The sequence below is a fragment of the Cricetulus griseus genome, chromosome 2 (genome assembly GCF_003668045.3).
Source record: "Cricetulus griseus strain 17A/GY chromosome 2, alternate assembly CriGri-PICRH-1.0, whole genome shotgun sequence".
NCBI classification, from domain to species: Eukaryota; Metazoa; Chordata; class Mammalia; order Rodentia; family Cricetidae; genus Cricetulus; species Cricetulus griseus.
The window spans coordinates 26520068-26544419 of NC_048595.1; the positions used below are offsets into that span (position 1 = coordinate 26520068).

Below are 24352 nucleotides of genomic sequence, written 5' to 3' on the forward strand. Positions count from 1 at the left end.
GGCCAGCAAGGGATGCATAGTGAGACTCTTAGTTAAAAACAAACAAACCAAAAACAAAGAGGGGAAAAAGTATTTTTAAAATGGTATGTTTTGCCAGGTGCTGGTGGCATACACCTTTAATCTCAACACTAGGGAGGACAGAGGCAGGGGAATCTCTGTGAGTTCCAGGCCAGCCTGGTCTATAAAATGAGTTCCAGGACAGCAAGGGCTGTTACACAGAGAAACACTCTCTCTCTCTCTCTCTCTCTCTCTCTCTCTATATATATATATATATATATATTATATATATATATATATGATTTATGTGCATGATTGTATGTAAGTTTATGCACATGCTGTGCCCACAGAAGTCAGAAGAGGGCATCAAATTTCCTGGAGCTAGAGTTATAGGGTATTGTAAGCTCCTAGTATTTTAGCATTAGAGATGCTGAAATGGCTTTGTGGGTATGATTTAAGCCAGATAACCTGGATTCAATCCCAGGGAGCTATAGGGTAGAAGGAGAGAACTGACTTCCACAGGTTGTCCTCTGACCTCCACACGTGTGCCATATCACATACTAACCTACAAACATGTATACACACATAAACATCAACTAATGAGTAAATAAATAGATGTAATAAAACATTTGTAAGAGGTACTGAAGACATGGCTCAGCAGTTAAGAGCACTTGCTGCTATTTCTAAGGACTGATGTTGGTTCCCAGGACTAACATCAGGCAGCACAGCTGCTGTTAATTCAGCTCCAGGAAGTCTTTCTTTTTGGCTTCCATGGGAACCTGTACTTATATACAAAAATAGACAAGGAAGTAAATATTCTAAAAATTGGCTTTTAAGAGTAGTTTTAAATTTAAAAAGGTAAGGTTGGAGAGATGGCTCAGTAATTAAGAACACTTGTTGCTTTTGCAACGAACCCGAGTTCAATTCTAAGTACTGGTGTGCTGGCTCATAACCATTTGTAATTCCAGTTCCAGGAAATCCAACACCTTCTTCCTATTCCTAGGACAAAAGGCATGCGTGTGCCACACATACATATATGCAGGCAAAACACCCATACACATAGAATAAAATTCTAAAAGGTAACTCAGTGGTATGACACTTACCTAACATCCACAAGGCTCTGAACTTAATTCTTAGAACCACAAAATTTTTTTATTTATTTAAGTTAAATTTATAAGTAATATGTGGATACATGTACCTGTTAAACTTACTAGGTGATCCACAAAAAACTACGGCCTTTTGACGTTCCTGCATGCTTGTACCTTTCAGTTCCATTTGCCTTGTTAAGGTCCCACACCGCTGTGTCACTTTAGATACTTTGTGTGTGTTATCTTTCTACATATATGTTTATGTAAATGCTTATTTTGCATATCATCCTGTGATTTCTTTTTTCATTAAACAGTATGTTTAACAGTGTTGTTTCCATTTATATACAATTAAATACACCTTATTATATTTTCTAACCAAGTCAAAACTCTTTTTGAGATACGGCTCAGTCTTGCCTATGGTCCTCCTGTATCAGCCTCCTGAGGGCTGGGATTATAGGCATGAATATCAACTCCATTTTTTAAGGGCATTCACATTGTTGTGCATCTGTCACATACTTGTCCTTCCATGTCATCAGGTTTATTTCACTTAGCATAATGTTTGCAAGATTCATCCACATTGTAGTATCTTCCTTATATATAGATTTTCAGGAGTTGGGTCTCTCCTTCTATCATATGGGGCCCCAAAATCAAACTCAGGTTATTAGGCTTGGTGGTAACAGCATTTACCTACTATTCCATCCCTTTGGCCCCTTATTTTTAATTATTGTATAATATTTCCTATTAAATTATTCCTTTATTTATAGACAATTACATTGCTTCCAACGGTCTACAATTATAAAAGTGTTAATTATGGCATTATGCATATGCCATAATGGAATATTCCTGGAGTCTTTCCAAAAACATTTATAAACATGTTTGTGTATTTTTCCCTAGGTTGACATGGAGGTGACCCTCCCAGGTGAGGGTAAAGACCAAACATTCAAAGTATCTGTGCAATGGGTGTCAGTTGTGAGCCTCCAGTTGCTTTTAGAAGCTTTAGCTGGGCACCTGAATGAAGTTCCTGATGACTCAGTACAAGCACTTGACGTTATTACAAGGCATCTCCCCTCTATGAGGTTAGTGCCTTTCTTTGGATCCCTTCCCACAAATGTCAGACTTTTTGACAGATTGTACTTAGCTATGCAAAGGTGCCAACATAAATCACGGTTCAAACTTGATTTCAGTTCATAAACTGACCTCAAAATTCTTTGCATGAAGTATTCAAACCCTTGTCTCTTCAGGTACACTCCTGTGGGCCGTTCTTTTTTCTCACCTCCTGAAGGTTATTACCACCCTTTGGGAGGTGGCAGAGAGGTCTGGTTTGGCTTTCACCAGTCTGTGAGACCTGCCATGTGGAATATGATGCTCAATATTGATGGTGGGTTAGAACTCTGTCTGTTTGATTGGGTTGGACCCTTTTCTTTTCCTTGATGCTAAGTACCCTTTCTATGTTGGTTAGTGTCTGCAACTGCTTTCTACCGGGCCCAGCCTATCATTGAGTTCATGTGTGAGGTTTTAGACATTCAGAACATCAATGAACAGACGAAACCTCTAACAGACTCCCAGCGTGTCAAGTTTACCAAAGAAATTAGAGGTAGGTATTCATGCTAATGTCATCTTGGAGTGAGTGTAACACAGTGCAGGTGATCTGGGCTTGAGACAGACACACCTGTGTTCCCTTCCTAGCTGTGGGCCTTTGGATAAACTTTTTTTTTTTAAATGGGTTTTCTTTTCTTTTCTTTTTTTTTTTTAAGATTTTATTTATTATGTATACAACATTCTGCCTCCATGTATGCCTGCAGGCCAGAAGAGGGCACCAGATCTCATAACGGATGGTTGTGAGCCACCATGTGGTTGCTGGGAATTGAACTCAGGACCTCTGGAAGAGCAGCCGGTGCTCTTAACCTCTGAGCCATCCCTCCAACCTTAAATGGGTTTTCAAGACAGGGTTTCTCTGTGTAACAGCCCTGGCTGTCCTGGCACTCACTCTGTAGACCAGGCTGGCCTCAAACTCACAGAGATCCACCTGCCTCTGCCTCCTGAGTGCTGAGATTAAAGATGTGTCCCACCATACCTGGCTACTCCTTGACTTTTTGAGGACAAACGTTTGAATTTGGTTTTGTCACTATGATTTTGATTAAAACTGATATTCTAGATTTTTTTTTTTATTCTTCAGGTCTCAAAGTTGAGGTGACTCATTGTGGACAGATGAAACGAAAATACCGAGTTTGTAATGTGACAAGACGACCAGCCAGTCATCAAACGTATGTTGATCACATCTGAAATAATACGGTAGCCACAAATGATGGTTTATACCTGTAATCTCAGTACTCGGGGGATTGAGGCAGGAGAATTTCTGTGAGTTCAAGACCAGCCTGAGTTACCCCCAAGAGACTGAAAAATCACAAAATGACAAAAAAAAAAAAAAAAACAACAGAAGAGATCCAAGATAACAATAAAATATGATAGCAACTTGATACTTGAGGAAGCTGTCACTGGCAAAGACTGTACACAGTAGTGTGGTTGGGGATCACAGGAATCTTCACTTACTACAAAAGCCTTAAAAAATGTTTTAGATATTTGTTGAACAGTTGTTTGGTTTACCTTTTGAACCAAGTATATTAAACATAGACCAACCTGCATTTAAGAATGTAATCATCAGGGGTGGGGAGATGGTTAATGCTTACAGTACCTACTGTATAGGTATGAATACCTGAGTTTGGATCTCCATTGCCTACATAAAAGCATGGCATGGTGGTGAGCATCTGTCATCCCAGTGCCCGTGGAGAGATCCCTAGAACTTTCTTGTCAGCCAACCTAATCAGTGGGTGCACTTTAGATTCAGTGAGAGGCTGTCTCAAAAGAGTAAGTTGACAGTGATAGAAGAAGATACCTGATGTTGACCCTTGACATCCTTGCACACATACATGTACTCACACACTCACACACACACACAAATGTACATGTATACTACATACATGTATATGCAAACAAAACTAATAATTTTAAAAATATAATTGTCATTTATTACAATTAGCTGTGGTCTAGCCATCATACAGACTCCTGTGGGAAGACAAACACTGCTTTGCACATTTGTGCATTTGTCTCTTACTTTATAGCTTGATGTTACTCCCAATTATCTGTGTGTGTCCTGTCTCTAGTCTGTTTGGAAGTGCCTATAAAATTACTATATATGGCAGATTCATTCTTGTAATCAGAATCACTAAACTTGTGTTTGACGTAAAAAAATATTGACTCTTAGCTCTTGTAAGTAAATAGTGATAAATGTATATGAATCTTACATTATATTGGTTACTTAGGAGTTCTTTTTTTGTTGTTATGACTTTGTATCCATGATATTCTTTCTCTGTCTGTCTCTCTCTCTCTCTCTCTCTCTCTCTCTCTCTCTCTCTCTCTCTCTCTGTGTGTGTGTGTGTGTGTGTTTGTGTAAGTTAGAGTAGAGGAAAACTTTTAGGTGTTGGTTCTCTCTACTGTATGGTCTCAGGGTTGAACTCATATTTGGCTTCTACAGTGAGGTTTGTTCTTTTAACCTCTTCACCCATCTCCCCAACGTGTATATTTAGTCTTGTTACCTCCAAACTACATAATTTTCCCTGGCTTAGGAATATGGAGGTCTAAAAATAACTATACTCTGTTCATTTAGAAAAAGTTTGTCTTAAGCAAATAAAAGTATATGGATGACTCTAAGTGCTTATTTGAATTTACTCATCTCAGTATCCAGCAAGATGGGCTGTAGAGAAGGCCCAGTGATTAGAACTTGTTATTAGTGCAGAAGATCTGGGTACAGTTCCAAGCATATACATGGCATCTCACAGCTGTCTATAACTCCAGTTCCAAGGGATCAGTGACTCTCTACTGACCTCTGAGGCACCAGGCACGCACATGGTTGACATATATATATATATCCAGTCTGGCCTCAAACTTGAAGTGGTTCTCCTGCCTCATCCTCTTGAGTACTAGGGTTTCAGGTGTGAGCTACCATACCTAGATCTTCTTTTGTGAAAAATAAATAAATTTTGTATTAACAGTTTTTGCTCAGCTTCAACAAACATTGAAATTTCAATGGAATTATTCTGGTACATTGCTAAAATGACTCAACTGAAAATAACAAGACCTTTTTTATTTTTGGTGGTGGTGGTAGGGTCTGAATGAAAGGCTTTATGCATTCCGCACAAATACCTAGTCACTGTACCCCCCCCCCCAGTCTCTCATGTGAAAGTCAGAGGTCAGCTTACTGGAGTTCTTCCATCACATAGGTTTCAGGAATTGAACTAGGTTGTCAGACTTGGTAACAAGCATCTTCATCTAATGAGCCATCTTGCTGCCTCTCCCAACCCCTTTTTGAGAGTCTTATGTAGCCCAGGTTGGCCTCAAACTTACTGTGTATATGAGGATGACCTTGAACTCCTGATTCTCCTGCCTCCATCTCCTAAATGCTGTAACTACAGGCATGCATTAGCATGCTTTGTGTGTGTGTGTGTGTGTGTGTGTGTGTGTGTGTGTGTGTGTGTGTAGTACTAGAGATCAAATAAGCTTTCTGCCCACTGAGCCATATCCTCAGCCCTTGGCCTTTGTTTCTTAAGTGACTAATCAATGTAGAAAATGTTAGTAATTTTTGTTTCCTTGTTAAAAAATGAAGTAAAAGCTCTAAATAAACTTTCTTTCCTCTAGCTTTCCTTTGCAGCTAGAAAACGGTCAAGCTATGGAATGTACAGTAGCTCAGTATTTTAAGCAAAAGTATAGTCTGCAACTGAAGTACCCCCATCTTCCCTGTCTTCAAGTGGGACAAGAGCAAAAACATACATACTTGCCACTTGAGGTAAGCGAAATGAGCCAATCTCCTGAATTCATTTTTCTTAAAAACCAAAAGAAGTGTTCATGCCTTTAATCCTAGCACTGGGGAGGCAGAGGCAGGAGTTTGAGGCCAACTTGGTCTACAAAGTGAGTTCCAGGACGACTAGGGCTACATAGAACATGTCTTGAAAAACAAACAAACAAAAAGTGTTCTAAACTAGAGGTAGAATTTAGCCTTTTTGAAGTATTTTGTTTATAGAACTTTATTAACTATTTTCCCTCTGGAAATGGGCAAAGACTTCATGTCTAGAAGCTGATTTCTAAAAACCTGGCTTCTCTTTGTCTCCTTGCAGGTCTGTAACATAGTGGCAGGGCAGAGGTGTATAAAGAAGCTCACAGACAATCAGACATCCACAATGATAAAAGCCACAGCGAGATCTGCTCCTGACAGACAGGAAGAAATCAGTAGACTGGTCAGTAAGGCATGGTCTTCAGAATCAACAATTCTGAGAGGACAGTTCTTGTTTGGTTTTATATGCAGGCTTTCCCATTCCTTAGGTGAAAAGTAACAGCATGGTGGGTGGACCTGACCCATACCTGAAGGAATTTGGGATTGTTGTCCACAATGAGATGACGGAGCTCACAGGCAGGGTGCTTCCAGCTCCGATGCTGCAGTATGGAGGCCGGGTAAGTTGCTTCCATGCCATTCAAAAAGAGAAAAAAAAAGACACAACTTTGAATTTACCCACAGTTGTGCTCATTATTACCTTCTGTCTTCTGAATGTACCAAATAAAGTTTTGTTTGTTCCCTCTTCAACATTAAAATGGTCTTAGATTGTAATATCTTTTTTCTTTTGTTTCTTTTTTGTTTTTTTAAAGAATAAAACAGTAGCCACACCCAACCAGGGTGTCTGGGACATGCGAGGAAAGCAGTTTTATGCTGGCATTGAAATTAAAGTTTGGGCAGTGGCTTGTTTTGCGCCTCAGAAACAATGTAGGGAAGATTTACTAAAGTGAGTATCCCATTTTCAGCTCAGTAATACCCCCTTCTAGATACGAAATACCATCTTTATGTGAATGTGCTGGGTACACTGGCGCTGACGCCCATGGTGATGCCATCTGGCTCTACAGAAGAAACCCTGTGCTCTATTGTAAACTCTGAGAATTCTTTGAGAATCTGACTCAGCATCTGCATATTTAGAGTAGAAATTTGTGAGTGTCAAGGCTGAAGCAATGCTATTTGGAAAATTCTTCAGTTCTTAGGAGTTTTTTTTTTTTAAGATTTTATTTATTTATTTATTTATTTATTTATTATGTATAACAACATTCTGCTTCCATGTATATCTGCACACCAGAAGAGAGCACCAGATCTCATAATGGATAGTTGTGAGCCACCATGTGGATGCTGGGAATTGAACTCAGGACCTCTGGAAGAGCAGTCAGTGCTCTTAACCTCTGAGCCATCTCTCCAGCCCCCAGTTCTTAGGAGTTTTTATTTTCGGTAAAAACAAACAAACAAACAAACAAACAAACAAAAAACTAGTTCTCCAGGTGTTGGTGTTGCATGCCTTTAATCCCAACACTGGGGAGGCAGAGGCAAGCTAATCTCTGAGTTCTAGGCCAGCTTGGTCTACAGAGTGAGTGCCAGGACAGGCTCCAAAGCTACACAGAGAAACCCTGTCTTTAAAAACCAAAAAAAAAAGCTAGTTCATTTTTGGCAATTGTAACTTAGTAGTGAGCTTGTTTTCTGCAAGAAAACTGTCAAAGAGTATCATGTCACCTCTCACAGATACACCTTCAGTGTAATGAAGTCAATGAGAAGGGTAAAGAAAATCAAGAAAACAGAACTGGGGTGAAAAAAAAAAAGGAATCCTGAAAGATTTTGGCAAATATACAAAATAAATTATGTTTCGGCTAGGTATGGTGGCACACATCTTTAATCCTAGCACTGGGGAGGCAGAGGCAGGTGGAACTCTTGAGTTTAAGTCTAACCTGATTTGCACAGCAAATTTCAGGCCAGCTAGAGCTAAATTGTGAGACCCTGATTTATGCATAGATTGAAATAATTTCTTAAATCCAAAATTTAAAACTTTAAAATAAAAAATAATGTTGATTTCTTGAACCAAACCTGTTACAAGTTTGTTTCTAATTCTAAACTTATGAACTTGAAGTTAACATATTCACATGTTCTCGGTTGAACACAAGTTCATCACTTTTCCTTTACCAGCCTTCCCACAATATGTGTTACCTAAAACTATGACCTCTTTTTTTTCAGTTCTGAATTACTTATTTGATTATTTTTTAAAAAAATCTTTTGTGAGGGGGGAGTGGGCAGGAAGAGGAGGGATAGGAAGAAGAACTATGGTTGGAATGCAAAATGAAATTTTAAAAAATAAACTTGAAAAATTATAAATGCTATTCTAGTCTCTAAGTCTCAGCTGAACCATAATATTTTAGAAGTTCAAAATGGGGTTTGGAGATAAAGCTCAGTGGTAGAATGCTTGCTTAGCATATTTAAGACTCTGGGCTTAATTTCCAGTACCACAAAAAAAATAGTAATAAAAATTTAGATTGATGATTTGGTAGCTTGCTAATACAGATTGTTCTGTTATAATTGCAGAGGTCCAACTATCAATCTAATTTTGGCAACTGCTGAAAGATTTTTTTGTGTGTTTGATTGTTTACATGTGAAAATGAAAGCACTGGTTCTATTTTAACAGGAGTTTCACTGACCAGCTTCGTAAAATCTCCAAGGATGCAGGAATGCCCATCCAGGGTCAGCCATGTTTCTGCAAGTATGCACAAGGTGCAGACAGTGTGGAGCCCATGTTTAAACATCTGAAAATGACATATGTGGGCCTGCAGCTAATAGTGGTTATCTTGCCTGGAAAGACACCAGTATATGGTATGAACCCTTTTAATGTTGAATGAGGGATGATTTCAAGTCCTAGGTTTGACAGGATAAGTTGGTGATGCCACAGTCCCAACTCTCGATTCTCAGTGGTCTAAGCCACAGAGACTGTCTGTGTGTGTGTGTGTGTGTGTGTGTGTGTGTGTGTGTGTGTGTGTAGGGGACAGCTCAGTGCTAGAGTGCTTTGATCAGGGGGACATGATACAGCATCATTCTTCTTTTCTTTCCCTTTCTCTTTCTTTCTTTTTGAGACAAGATCTTATGTAGGTCAGGCTGGTCTTGAACTCATTTTGTGGTAGAGAATGACCTTGAACTTTGACCTATACCTCCCCTTCCCAGTGCTAGGATTCTAGGAGTGAACCTCTATGCCTGATTCATGAGGCACTGGTGCTGAACCCAGGGTTTCCTACATGGTAGGGAAGTACTCTATCAACTGAGCTACATCCAGGCCAAGATTTATTACTCTTTCCTCTTTTGTGTCTATTCATGATAGACAGTGGGCTCTGCTCCATATAACTGCATCCTACCCATTCCAAGACCCAACTTCATAGAGCAGACACTGTTCACAAGGTTGCTAACCACCAAGTTTTTCCTCTCTGCATCTGGATACAACCAGCTTTAAGGCCTTTCCCCGCCTGCAGGAGGAGGTGACTAGACAGGAAATGCTGTGTAGGCCTTCCATAGTTCAGGGAACTGGAAGAAGTAGAATATTCTGGTGAAAGGCCCTTAAGAATATTAGAGTGGGGAGAAGAGGGACCAGTTGGGGTGGGGGAGGCGCTGCTTCTAGAAGAGGATGTGCTTAGTTTGTATCTGCTGTTAGAAGAGTGGCACTGGCTTCTTCTCTTTGTTACCCTCTCTATAAGGACTGTAGACCAGCCCTCAAGCTTTTGTCAAACATCTCTGACCCTCTATTTGCTTCTTTTGTAACCTCCTATTTATCTATAATGTTTAGAAAAAGAGAAAAATAAAATTCAAAGAGCTGGTGTGTGCTCTGAGGGAGGAGGAGCCAGGAGATTAATTCCTTTACCAGACCAGTTCTGAGGGAGAAGAAACCTCAAGGGACCAAGCAAGTGGTGGCAGGGAGCGCCCGAAGAATAAAGGAAGTGGGCTGGCTTCCAGAGTTGCCCGCAAGGCAGGAAAGGGGAGGCTGCTTGGAGGGTTTAGTAGATAAAGGTCCTGGCACCTGAGACCTGCACTAGCACTGTGTAGTCTGTGAGGGTTAATGTTTAGGACTTTTCCTTTACTCATGTTAGGTGACTAAGCATTTTAAAGGGAATTAATTTATTAACTTATTTTATAGCGGAAGTGAAACGTGTTGGAGATACCCTTTTAGGTATGGCCACACAGTGTGTCCAGGTCAAAAATGTTGTGAAGACCTCACCCCAAACCCTTTCCAACCTTTGCCTGAAGATAAACGCAAAGCTTGGAGGAATTAACAATGTACTTGTACCTCATCAAAGGTAAGGTCATGACTTGTTTTTCCTACTGTTATTTAAAATCTAAATTATGTGATTTATGATAAAGGGCACACCTTCTAGCCTGATATGGTGGTACCATTACTTGGGGAAAATAAGGCAGGAGAATTGTGAATTCCATGCCAGTCTAGGCCATATAGCAAGATCTTGTCTTCAAAAACAAAAACAAACAAAAAACAAAACAAAACAAACAAGTATTTAGCTGGTTATGGTAATGCATACTTTAATTTCAGCACTCAGGAGTCAGGCCAATCAATGTCTATGAGTTTCAGGACAGCCTGATCTACATAGTGAGCTCTAAGCCAGCCAGAGCTATACAATGAGACCCTGTCTCAAAAACAAAACAAAACCAAGGTCTGAGATGTAGCTGAATGGTAGAGCACTTGCCTAGTAGTGTATGCAAGGCCCTGGGTTGCATTCCCACCAATGCAAAACCAATAAACCCAACACCTCAAATATGCATCTCAATGACTGTTTGTTATGGAGTGTGTGTAAACCCATATAGCCAACACCAGTGAGATTCTTTTCAGGCTTTCTCTCCCTGCTCCAAATAGATAACTCCCAGGGCCAGGGCTGTAGCTTACTGGCATAGTGCTTGTCTGTTATGTGAAACCCCTAGTTATCTACAAACAGATAACCCAAAAGAAACTGCTCTTCTGACCTGCCAGTATGGATTGGTTTTACCTGTTGGTCTTCCTATAAATGGAATCACTGGTGCAGTATACTCTATTCATTCTCTCTCTCTGTCTCTCTCTGTCTGTCTGTCTGTCTCTCTCTCTCTCTCTCTCTCTCTCTCTCTCTCTCTCTCTCTCTCTCTCTCTCTCTCTCTCCCTACCCCCATCCCCCATCCACCTGCCTCTACCTCCTGAATACTGGATTAAAGGTATGGGCCACTACACCTGTTTTACTTCCTTTTCTTAACATTGTATCCATGCAATTCACTTACATTGTTGCATTTAATTAATTTTCATTGCTATGGATTATTTTCTTATATAGACAAAATCACATAATTCTGTCCTATAGTGGACATTATATATTCATTGTACAGTTCTACGGTATTGATGGATGCAAGCATTGTTTTTCTTGTGTGGGACTCCAGGTGGAATTGCTGGATTATAGAAAATAGAGTTATAGATAATACAGAGAGTATATAGATTTAGCCTTAATAGATGCTGTCAGGTATTTTTCCAACCTGTCTGTATCAATTTATATTTCCACTAAGAGGTCTAGTCATTTCATATCTTTATCAGTACTTGACAGTATTTTTAATTTTATACATTTTTATTAGAAGAAATAGTATCTTATAATTGTCTCAATTTCCTTTCCCCTAATTAATGATGATAAACATGTTCGAGCATAATTTGGGGGCCGCTTTTGTAAGGAGCCAATTCAGTCCTTTTATCTGTCTCTGTTGTTTTTTTTTTTTTTTTTTTTTTTTTTTTTTGGTTTAGTCTAGAAATAATTAGCTGAAGCTGGGTGGTGGTGGTGCATGCCTTTAATCCCAGCACTCAGGAGGCAGAGGCAGGTGGATCTCTGTGAGTTCTAAGCCAGTCTGGTCTACAAGAACAAGTTCCAGGTTAGGCTCCATAGCTACACAGAGAATTCCTGTCTCAAAAAAACAAGAAAAAATAAAAATAAAAATAATTGGTTGAAGATGACCTTAAACTTATTGCTTATTTATATATTTATTTGAGACAGACTCTGTATTGTCTAGATCCATTTAAAAGTGGGGGACTTTGGTTTGGAGAGATGGTTCAGCAGTTAAGGTCTGTTACCGTTCTTGCAAAGGAATCAAGTTCAGTTCCAGGCACCTACATAGGCAGCTCACAACTGTCTGTAACTCTAGTTCCATGAATTTGAAGCCTCTGAGGTTTAACTACACACATGTGGTGCCTGTCAACTTCTGCAGACACACACATCCAATTGAAAAAATCTTGTCAGCCATGGTTGGGCACACCATTAGGTAGAGGACTTGGAAGGCAGAAGACCTTATATATTCAAGGCCAGCCTGGTCTACATAGTGAGTTCCAGGATAGCCAGGGCTACATAGTGAGACCCTGCTTAAGGGATCTTGCCTCATCAGTAGCTGAGATTACAGGCATGTGTTACTACGTCTACATCTAGAGAGATGGGGGGTGGGACTGAGATTCTGTAGCTCAGGGATAAGCACTAGATGCACATACACAAGTACACAGGTCTCCAGCACTCAGAAGGGAAAGGAAAAGGGGAGGGAGGAAAGGAGGGGCTGGAAGGAGCAGCTTCTGTCTTTTGCCTAGACTGATCCTGAATTTTCTGGCTTAAGCAGTCCTTGTGTTTTAACCTTCTGAGCAGCTGGAACTACAGATACCACTCTACATGACTTCTTTGCCCATTTTTATATTGGGTTGCAAGTAATTTTCATTGAATTGCAGTCACAATTTTATGTGGCTTCTGATTATATAAGTCCTTGATAAATAAATAGATATTGTAGCTCTGTTTTCTAGTCTGTGTTTTATTCTGATAAATAATGGCTTTGTTATTTTGTTGTTGTTATTATTATGAGACAGGTTCTATTTATGTAGCCCTATCTGGTCTGAAACTCACTACACTGACCCAGGCTGGCCTCAAACTTGTAGTAATCCTCCTGTCTCTGCTTCTGCAGTGCTGGAATCAGCATGTATAGCTCTAAGTAGCGACTTTTGAGGAACATTTTGTTGTGCTGCTGCTGTGGTTATCAAACAAGCTATTTCATCCCTCTACCACTGAGCCACATCCCCAGGCCTCAGAGATTCGTAATGAGACTGAGTTTACAATTCTTTCCTTCCTTTCTTTCTTCCTTCCATCCTTCTTTCCTCTCTCTCTCTCTCTCTCTCTCTCTCTCTCTCTCTCTCTCTCCCTCTCTCTCTTTGTTTCCTTTTTTGTTTCTTTTTTTTTTGTTCTTTTGAGACAGGGTTTCTCTGTAGCTTTGGAGTGTGTCCTGGAACTCACTCTGTAGACCAGACTGGTCTTGAACTCACAGAGATCCACTGGCCTCTGCCTCCCAAAACTGGGATTAAAGGCGTGTGCCACCACTGCCTTTCAAGACTGAGTTCTCTCCACTCCAACTGATAGACTTTTGTTTAAAATTGAACTTGTTAGATTGGCTCTGCAGAATACTGATGAGGATTGAAAGATTTGGGTTTTGCTGCCCATGTGAAATTTTAAAATATCTAGTTCTCAGTTTCTTGTCTATAAAATAATAACATCTGCCTTTTCAACTCCAAAAGACCATTTTTACATAAAATCTTAGTTGTGAAAGTTATTTGAAAAGTTACACTAAGGGCTATAGTTTGTAGCCTTGGCTATTGATGGTATTGGACAGAAGCTGAATGCTTTCCACACAATTTTCATTTTTGTCTTTGAGTGGAAGTATTAGGTAACGAAATTCTTTCTGAAACATTGGTAATGCGGCATGCAGTTCACAGGTGAAGTGAAACTAAAATCTGGACTCATTGAATTTTACTCCAAATATTTGAAATAATATTATGGCACAGGTGTAGGGAGACACCGTGATCACTCCTCCTAAGGGCTGGCTACAGGTGTGCCCGACCACGCCTGTCAGGACGTGGTCAAGGGGAGGTCAGGATGACTGTGTTAGGTTCTTAAGGGACGGCAGACACGTGGGGACCCCTTCTTTCTGGCCTCCCTGCCTTGCTGCCTCTGGGCATGCTCTGGCTTGCGTTTGGCTGGTGTTTATCTGAATAAAGGTATCTTGAATCTACAAGACTTCTCCTTCACACAGGTGCTTAGTACCTGTGATTTGATATCACCTTTTTTTCTTATATATTTTTAAATTATGTATACATGTGTGCAGGGGGTGTCATCGTGTGCACATGAAGGCACCAGTACAGGTGCTCACAGAGGCTAGAGATGTCAGTTCCCCTTGGAACTGGAGTTATAGGTGCTGTGAGATGCCTGGTGTGGATACTAGGAACTGAACTCAGATGCTTTGAAAGAGCATCTACCATCTTCACCCCTGAGCCATCTCTCCAGCCCCTGGTATACCTCCTTGTACATTCTTTATTTTTATGTCTTTTTAAAACATTTGTTTATTTGTTGAGACAAGGTCTTCTTATGTAGACCAAATTGGCCTAGAACTCAATATCTGCATGCCTAAGTAAGTATTAGGAACTGTGGATATGTGCCATCCTGTCTGGATTATGTCCTTTCTTTTGCAATTGGGTTTAATGTATCCAAAACTGGCCTTGAGCGGAACTCTTTACAGAGCTAAAGATGATCTTCAACTCCTTACCCCCCTGCTTCCATCTCCTGTGTTGAATGTTGAGTTATAGGCACCACCATACCAGGGTTTGCTTTTTTTTTTTTTTTCCTAGCTTCATATTTTTCTTTGATTCCTTAGATAGAGGAATCAATGACACTGGATGATTAGTATTTTCAAAAAATATTTACCAAGTGTCAAGTATGAGCTAAGGAATGTTCAAGGTACTATTCATGACTAAGATGTCACAGAATTCCTACTCTTGTAGGGATAATATTAGTATAGGTCTGTGTGTGCAAATAAAAATAAATAAGTAAAATATATGGAGTAAGTGATAAACATTATGTATAAAAATAAAACAGAAGCGAGCTGGAGAGATAGCTCAGAGGTTAAGAGCACTGACTGCTCTTCCAGAGGTCCTGAGTTCAATTCCCGGCAACCACATGGTGGCTCACAACCATCTATAATGAGATCTGGTGCCCTCTTCTGGTGTGCAGATATACATGGAAGCAGAATGTTGTATACATAATAAATAAAATCTTAAAAAAAAATAAAACAGAAGAAGAGTGGTGGTGGTACACACCTTTAATCCCAGCACTTGGGAGGCAGAGGTTGGTAGATCCCTGTGAGTTCAAGGCCAGCCTGGTTTACAGAATGAGTTCCAGGTCAGCCAGGGCTACACAGAGAAACCCTGTCTCAAAAAAACAAAAAAGAAAAAAATACTAAAATAAAACAGAAAAAAAAATGAAACTTGATTCTCTTCTTTAAATTTCACAACTTAAAGAGATTTAGGTTTTGGAAGGTTAGTGTTCTTTCCTAATGGATGTGGTCCTCTTTTCTAAGGTTGCAGTTATCTTGGTGATATATTTTTCTAGACTCTTAAGATTTGAACCTCTAAGTTTTGAGTGACACTGTTTTCTTAAATCTGGACAGGCCCTCAGTGTTCCAGCAGCCTGTCATATTCCTGGGAGCAGATGTCACTCATCCACCTGCTGGGGATGGGAAGAAGCCTTCTATTGCAGCCGTGGTGGGCAGCATGGACGGCCACCCCAGCCGGTACTGTGCCACAGTCCGGGTGCAGACATCTCGACAGGAGATTGCCCAGGAGCTCCTCTACAGTCAGGAGGTCGTGCAGGACCTGACAAGCATGGCTCGGGAGCTACTGATTCAGTTCTACAAGTCCACACGCTTCAAACCCACTCGAATCATCTACTACCGTGGAGGGGTGTCCGAGGGACAGATGAAACAGGTGCTCCCATTAGCCCAGTGCCATCCTCCCAGGACTCTGACAGCACTCTCCAGCCAACCTCCATGAACAAAATTCCCCTTCTGTCTCCTAGGTAGCTTGGCCGGAGCTAATAGCAATTCGAAAGGCATGCATAAGCTTGGAGGAAGACTATCGGCCAGGAATAACCTACATTGTGGTGCAAAAGAGACATCACACGCGACTCTTCTGTGCAGACAAAACAGAAAGGGTAAGAAGTCATGCTGCTAGCTTCCTCACTGACTGTGCAGCAATGCCATGGTTTTCAGTAGATGTATCAGTATTCCTCTAAAACTAGCTGTGTCTAATGATAATCTAATAACTATATTAACTATATATGAACTTAGATGGCGACTTCTGGATAACAGGAGTCTTAAGAATGAATGTTTCTTGCAGGGTAGTGGTGGTACAATCCTTAAATCCCAGCACTCAGGAGACAGAGGCAGACCGATCTTTGAGTTTGAAGCCAGCCTGGTCTACAGAGTTCGTTTCAGGACAGCCAGGGCTACACAGAAAAACTCTGTCTCAAAAACAAAAACAAACATACAGAAAGAGAGAGAGAGAGAGAGAGAGAGAGAGAGAGAGAGAGAGAGAGAGAGAGATTGTTTCTCTTGTGTGACAGAATTGCTGAGTTTTGGAGAGCGGGCTTAAGGAATTGTATGTTACTTTTCTTTTTTATTCTTTCTTTCTTTCTTTCTTTCTTAAAAGATTTTATTTATTTATTATGTATACATCATTTTGTTTCCATGTATATCTGCACACCAGAAGAGGGCACCAGATCTCGTAACGGATGGTTGTGAGCCACCATGTGGTTGCCGGGAATTGAACTCAGGACCTCTGGAAGAGCATTCGGTGCTCTTAACCTCTGAGCCATCTCTCCAGCCTTTTTTTTTTTTTTTGAGACAGGGTTTCTCTGTGTAGCTTTGGAGCCCATCCTGGCACTAGCTCTGTAGACCAGGCTGGTCTGGAACTCACAGAGATATGCCTGACTCTGCCTCCTGAGTATTTCTTTTTTCTTTCTTTCTTTCTTTTTTTATTTCTTATTACTGTAAGAAAACACATGACAAAAACTTCACTGTGGCTCACACTTTGAAGGTACAGTCCATCATGACAGGAAGTCAGGGTGGCAGGAGCTTGAGACAGCTGTCACATTACATCTGTAGTCAACAATCAAGAAGTGCTCAGCTCACTTTCTTTGTTTCAGTCTACTTGGGATCCAGGAAGTGGAATGGTTGCTACCCACAGACAGGGTGGGTCTTACCACACCAGTTATCCTGATCTGGAAGCCCAGCCTGGTGGTACACAGCTTTAATACCAGGACTTGGGAGATAGAAGCTTGTGGATCTCTATGAGTTTGGGACCAGCCTGGTCTATGGAGGGAGTTCCAGGACAGCCAGGGCTATACAAGGAGACTCTGTCTCAAAAAAACAAAAACAAAAAACAAAAATTTAAACTAATTTAGAGACTCTTCACATTCATGCCTAGTGATTCTAGATCCTGTCAGTCGGCAGTCAGCACTGGCCATCACAAACTCTTTGTGTAGTGTTGAGGGGTGCTGGTCAGAAACATGTCAGTGTACATTACACTGGGATGGTGTGTGTGTGTGTGTGTGGGGGTGTTTTCCTGGACATCAAACCCAGGGCTTCACGGGTGTTTTTGCTGCTTTTTACTGATGATGGATAAGTGATAGTTCTAGGGTATGAAGCAGAATGTCCCCAGTGATTTTATATCACTGGAGTATCTACTTGGAATGATTATGATGTCATACTTATTAACCACAAGCAAGAGACTTCACTTCTCAAAGCCACAGTGAAAACATATGATAATTTGACTTATGGATATGTTTGTTTGTTTGTTTGTTTGTTTGTTTATGTGTCTGTGTGAGTGTATGAGCATGTGAATGTATGTAGGTGTATGCATGCAGAGGCCAGAAGAGGTCATCGAGTGTCCCCCTGAACTAGTCTCTGCTTATTCTTGTGAAACAGGCAGGGACTTTCCCTGAACCTGGGGCTTGCATTTTCTTGGCTAGGAGCTGATGAGCCCCAGTGTTTTTCCTGTCTCTGGCACCCTTCAGACCTGGTGTTACAGGCATTTACTGGGACACTGGTTTGTGATGTGGGTGCTGGGATCCAAACTCCAGTCCTCAGGATTGTGAAGCATGTGCTTCACCACTGAGCCATCTCTCCAGCTCCAGATTTTGGAATTGCCAGTTTTATGTTACTGTGAAATCAGTCTGCATTCTGTAACTGTGCTAAGCAGTACAGTATCCTCTCATAATGCAGCCATCGTCATAAGAGTAAACAGATGATAGTCTACAGTGTGCAACACTGCTAAACTGTGATATTCAGAAGGTTATATGGATTCCGCGAATTTTTCATTTGTGAAAATTTTAATTTATAATGATCTTATTGGGTATATATAATCCCTTCATAAACTGAAGGACATTTGTATTCTTACCTGTAAAATGTGATGATGAACAACATCTAGACATGGTGGTTACCCAGCTGTGGTTCCAGCATTGGGGAGGTGAAGTGGAAGATCCTGAGTTGCAGGCTACACTCAGTTATCTTGTCTCAAAAGCGAGTGCTGGAGATGCAGCTAGCACACTCAAAGTCCTGCATTCAGTTCCCAGTGCACCCTCAGTGAAATAGCATGTGCAAGGCCTGCTTAGGCCCCATGAGAGAGACCCTGTGTAAAAAACAAAACACAACAAAGAATAGAGTAAATTAATAAATAAATGTTAATTTTGGGTATAATTCCCAACACTTGGTAAAGAAAAAAATTTTCCATTTATTTTACTTATGATTTGATATTTATGCTTAAAGTGGATAAGTTACAAGAATATTATATTGGATGAGTGCTTTTTGGATGTTTTTCATGACATTATTTATCTTGTCCAGGCCTACTCTGTTCAAGTCTAGGAAGGACCAGATTTTTTCTGATGCTTAATTGTATAAGCTTGCTGGCTTCTCCAGTTATTTTCTAGGACAAAACTGTCTCTTTTCCAAGGATGAGATATTTGTTTTTGGAGACCCTTGTTCTCGCTCCCCCCCACAACCCTAGTCCCCAGATCTGCTAGTCAGTTTGTATTAAATCTTTGTCCTCTGATAATTCTTAGATTTTGATAATACAGATTATCTGAATGCTTCCTGAAATTGAAGCAGAAACTATCCTGTCACCATCTTTTATTGTAATGGTTTCCTCTTCGCTCCACTGTAAACTTGCTACCTATGTAGTTTATTGTGGAGTGGAGAAGAAATCTAGGACCTGGATTATTTACCTGCTACCCCCAGTGCTGAGAATGGAACTCGGGGGCCTCAAATATGGTAGGAAGTAGTTTACCACTGAGCTATCTCCAAACCCTGAATTACCTTTCTCTCCTATAGCTCTCTTCTTTTTTTAAATTTTATTTTTTTAACTTTCGTTTTACATTCCAACCTCAGTTCTCCCTCCCACCCCTCCTTCTGCCCCCTCTCACCTCTCCCTTAGCTCTTCCTATCCCTCATCCCCCACCCCCACCCACCTCTGCCTACTCCTCATGTGTAAGGGCTCCCATGAGGAGTCAATAAAGTCTGGCACATTAAGTGGGGGCAGAACCAAGCCGCCCCTCTCCCATGCATTAAGGCTGGGCATGGCATCCCACCATAGGGAAAGGACTTCAACAAGCTAGCTCATGTACCATGGTTAGATCCTGGTTTTACTACCAGTGCCCCTCAGATAGTCCAAACTTCACTACTGTCTCCCACACACAGAGGGCCTAGTTCTGTCCCAAGGAGTCACCACAGCTGTTGATCCAGAGTTCATGAGTTTCCACGAGCTTGGTTCAGCTGTCTCTGTAGATTTCTCCATCATGATCTTGGCCTCCCTTGCTCATGTATTCCCTCCTCTCTGTCTTGGACTGGATTCCCAGAGCTCTGCCTGGTGCTTGGCTGTGAATCTCTGCATCTGGTTCCATCAATTACTGGATGAAGGATCTATGATGATAGTTGGGGTATTCACCAATTTGATTAGAGGGGTAGGCTAGTTCAGGCATCCTCTTTACCATTGCTAGGTCTCTTAGCTGGGGTCATCCTTGTGTATTCTTCAGAGCCTAGCACCAGGTTTCTTCTTAACCCCATAGTGGTTCTCTCTATTAAGTTTTCTCTTTCATTGCTCTTCTACTCCGTCCCTCACCCATCATTCAGGATTGACAGTTCCAATTCTTTAGTTTACTTTATACCCTGACCACTATCTCCAGTTCTCTGAACATGCCTCTTGCCTGTCTCCAACTCTGAAATACATCTACTTGCTCGTTTGCTTTGCTTCACTATCAGGCTGATGGGAGTTGCTGGTTGACAAATCACTTATTTGGTTGTGAACCATGTTATAAACATTATAGCAAATCTTAAACCTTAAATGCTGTGATTTTTTCCCCATGGGTTTAAGATTTGCTCTAGTGTTTGTTTCAAGTCTTTTTTTTTTTTTTTTTTTTGGTTTTGTTTTAAGTCCTATCCTTGATGTCTTAACGCTGACATAGGCCTATTTTCTGCACTGACAGTACAGGGGCAAGCACAGCTGCCTTCTGAATCCTACTTTCTGTTTTTTTTTTTTTGAAGATGGGACCTGGAAAGCATGGATTTTCTCAGTTATCTAGCTTCTTCTTTCAAATGTAATTTGTGCTTTTTTATCTCCTTCCTCAAATCTCAGGCTAATCTCCCCATCTGTACTTCTGACTCCAGTTCTCTCTGTCTTCTCTAGAGCCTCACTTCATAATGACTTTTTTTTAAGTTTAGATTTCTTTGTTCTTTTAAAAATGTAAAATGTTTTTAATTAGTTAATTAATTGTGTGTGTGTGTGTGTGTGTGTGTGTGTGTGTGTGTGTGTGTGTGTGTATGTGTAGGTCAGAGGACAATTTATACCTAGGTTCCCGGGCCACTGAGCCAGCCCACAGACCCTCATCTTTCTTATTCCATGACTGCCTTCTCATGTTACAAAGTTGTTCAATTCTTCCTCAATTCCCCCAATAAGCATCAGGTTAACTCTGCTTCTCCCTGTTGATTGAACTTACCTTTTTATTATTATTATTTTGTAAATTTCCTTTTAGAAGAGTAATCACTTGACTTGCTGTAAAGTGTACCCTCACATCACACTTCATACTTTGATTTTCAGAAAGTAGGGAGTTCAAGAGAGAATGGAAGTTTTGCTTCCCTGCCTTTATATCCAATCAGGTCAGATTCCCACACTGACCTCTTAGCCACACTTATGACAACACAGCTTCCTCTGGTCTTAACAATATTACTTCCCAGGCTTCTTACTCATCTCTGCAGTCAGATTATCTTACTTAAGACAATTAGACTTATTTATCTTATTTTGTGTTTGAGTATTTTTGCTTCATTTATGAATATGCACTACATTCATGCCTGTACTCACAGAGGTCAGCAGAGGGGGACAGATTCCTGGGGACTGGTGTTATAGATGGGTGTGAGGAGTGTAGTTGTTGGGAATCAAACCCAGGTCTTCTAAAAGAGCAACAGTGCTCTTAACTACTGAGCCATCTCTCCAGTCCCCCTTTGACCCTTCTTCCTGTTCTCAATAACTCTGTCTTGAGCCTTGTCCACTTTTCTAGGCTCACTTGCTTATCAACTCCAAATCCATATTTCTACCCTCAATTGCTCTATTAGACTCCTGATTTGTACTTTGAATTATCTACCAGACATGTTCACTTGGATGCTCTGTGCTACCACAGACCAGGCTGTGTGGTGGTAATAGCAATAAGAACCCATCCTTGTGGCTGACAAAGATTCATTTCTTGCTCACAGTGCACAGTCACTGTAACCCTGCTGCAGCTGTGACCCTGATGTCCTTTCTTTGGAACCTAGGCTGACAGAGTCCATCTGGAACCTTGCCAGTCACTGTGGCAGGAAGCAAAAAAGATACAAGACAGGCGGTATGCTGGCCCTTAAAGCTTCTGCCCAGAAGTGTCATATTTTGTCATCAAAGCAATTCACATGGCCACTCCTGTGATAGCTGGGTGGAACGGTATAATCTTCCCCCAGGGAAAGGCACAGAAATATTTGGCACCAGTGATACAGTCTACATAGGCATGTCAAGCAAAACACGTCCAAACTTCCCACGTACTGTTTAATCCCCATCCAAAACCTCCCCTAGTTCCCTTAGATTCTGTTACTTGGCATCACTGTGTTTTGTGTTAGCCAAGATGGAAACTTCAGGGTCATTTTTAAATTCTTCTTCTGCCTTATTATCCCTACCATGTCCAGCTTGTCAAATGGGGTCCCCTGTGTTCTGCCCCCAAATCTCTCTTACCTCAAGTTCATGTGTTTCCCCTACCCTAGGCAGAACTTGTCAGTCATGCTGGGATTCCCTAGCAGTCTCTTCATAGCCATTGCTCCTCCCTCCATCCTGCTATCAGGGATTGATTTCTAAAGCACACCCCCCACACTCAGAGATCTTCACATTCTCTCCATTGCTTACAAAACACCTTCCTTTGCTACTTTACTTTTCCCCCAGAGGAGCCAGAATAACATATTCATTTCTTCTTCCACTTAATTTCATTATGTCTCCCATTTCCCACTGCATTCTCCTCTCTGGAATGAGCACATCCACCCCACGCCTTTTTATTGTTTATAAGGTATACTACAGATACAGTAAAGATTGACCTTTTTAGAATATCGTTGTGCTTGATGATTGATGCATGTAATTCTGTTTATACCAAATTGTTTTTGTTGTTATTGTTTTGAGAAATTACACATTAGAAAAGTGTGTATGGCCGGGCATAGTGGCGCACGCCTTTAATCTCAGCACTCGAGAGGCAGAGGCAGGAGGATCTCTGTAAGTTTGAGGCCAGCCTGGTCTCCAGAACGAGTGCCAGGATAGGCTCTAAAGCTACACAGAGAAACCCTGTCTCGAAAAACAAAAAAACAAAAAACAAAAAAAAAAAAGAAAGAAAAGTGTGTATGTATTTGTATATGTGTGTTTTACTAGACTTTGAACCTACAGTCCCACACATGGCAGGCAAATGCTATACCATCAAGCTATATTTCTCCCTCTAAAAAAAGCCTGATAAACTGGTTGAAAGCAGTATTCCTCAAACCTGACAGAAAACATTTAAGCACACCTTAAAAACTAATATTCTTTTTTTTTTTTTTTTTTTTTTTTTTTTGGTTTTAGACAGGGTTTCTCTGTGGCTTTGGAGGCTGTCCTGGAACTAGCTCTTGTAGACCAGGCTGGCCTCAAACTCACAGAGATCCGGGATTAAAGGCATGCGCCACCACCGCCTGGCAAAACTAATATTCTTTAAAAAACAAAAAAACTAATATTCTTAAATAACACACTTTCAGAAAAGATGCTAGACCATTATGTACTTGTCCCTCTTATTCATGAGGGGTCTAACTAAGACTCCCTTTTGGATGCCTGGAACACACACACACACACACACACACACACAATTATACATAACTGCGATAACATTTAAATTAGAAATTAGAAATATTAAGAGATTAATAATAATAAAGGAGAGTCATAAACTCTAGTAAAAGTCACGTGAACCAGACATGCTCTCTCAAACCTGTAATCTCAGCACTTAGACTGGGATGACAGGACTACTATGAGTTGAAGAGTAGCCTGGTCCACAAACAAAGTTTCAGGTTATCCTAAGCTACATAACAGATCCTTTCTCAAAAAACAAACACAGAGATAACAAAAAGCTATGTGAACACTGTCACTCTCAATTATGTTATAGTAATATTTTGGACCTTGGTTGACCACAAGTAACTGAAGCCAAAACTTGAGATAAGCAGGAGTTACTGTGACTTGGTTATACTTTCTCTGGCTTGGAAGATACCCAAACTTAATATGAATTTGGAGGAAGAATTCTCCATACTCCAAGTTTTTTTGTTTTGTTTTGGGTTTTTTTTTTCGGGGGGGGGGGGGGGGGTTTCAAGACTGGGTTTCTCTGTGTAGCTTTGGAGCCTAAATGGCACTCACTCTGGAGACCAGGCTGGCCTTGAACTCAGAGATCCGCCTGCCTCTGCCTCCCGAGTGCTGGAATTAAAGGTGTGCGCCACCAACGCCCGTCCATACTCCAAGTTTTTATATGCACTGTTATGTGATCTGTAGCTGGAAGGAACAGTTAGAAAGGAGTCAGATAAGCTCTGTGGGAACAATTGCCTCTGTGCTAATTAAACTTTCTCATATGAAATTCTACTGAACAGCCGAAGACACAGACTGAGTAACAAGATTTCATTCTTGCTGCTGTTCAGTGCATTTCCAGAGACCCCCTCTGTGCCTTTCTAGAAGTTTGATTTTAGTGTTTTGGTTGTGGAAGAAACGTAGGATTTTAGAAATCCAAAGTTTGTCACCAGAAATTATAGGTGATTAGATTGAAGCACAAAGATATTCAGCTCTGTTCAAAGTGTGTGGCTGTGAGGACTGGACTGGATCTGAGCTGTCTTCAGTGTCCATCTCAGTAAGGGCTTCTGGAAATCATCTGGCTGGGAGCGTCTGTGACTGAACCCACAAGGGTTTCAGCTTTGCTGAACCTGGCAAACCAGTTCAAAGATCTTCATC

At 40.8% G+C, this 24352-nt stretch overlaps 1 protein-coding gene across 2 annotated transcripts in view; it reads left to right on the forward strand.

Annotated features, from left to right (window-relative positions):
* The window catches only part of LOC100762217 (protein argonaute-4), a 46185-nt gene that overhangs the window by 14301 nt on the left and 7532 nt on the right, over positions 1–24352 (forward strand). For both annotated transcript variants that reach the window (XM_035439611.1, XM_027399287.2), the window contains exons 4-15: positions 1980–2161; positions 2327–2463; positions 2545–2679; positions 3262–3349; positions 5778–5925; positions 6254–6373; positions 6459–6587; positions 6780–6913; positions 8621–8805; positions 10112–10271; positions 15457–15772; positions 15864–15998. In XM_035439611.1, coding sequence (XP_035295502.1) covers positions 1980–2161; positions 2327–2463; positions 2545–2679; positions 3262–3349; positions 5778–5925; positions 6254–6373; positions 6459–6587; positions 6780–6913; positions 8621–8805; positions 10112–10271; positions 15457–15772; positions 15864–15998 — 1869 coding nt within the window. The remainder of the gene's footprint in view (positions 1–1979; positions 2162–2326; positions 2464–2544; positions 2680–3261; positions 3350–5777; positions 5926–6253; positions 6374–6458; positions 6588–6779; positions 6914–8620; positions 8806–10111; positions 10272–15456; positions 15773–15863; positions 15999–24352) is intronic.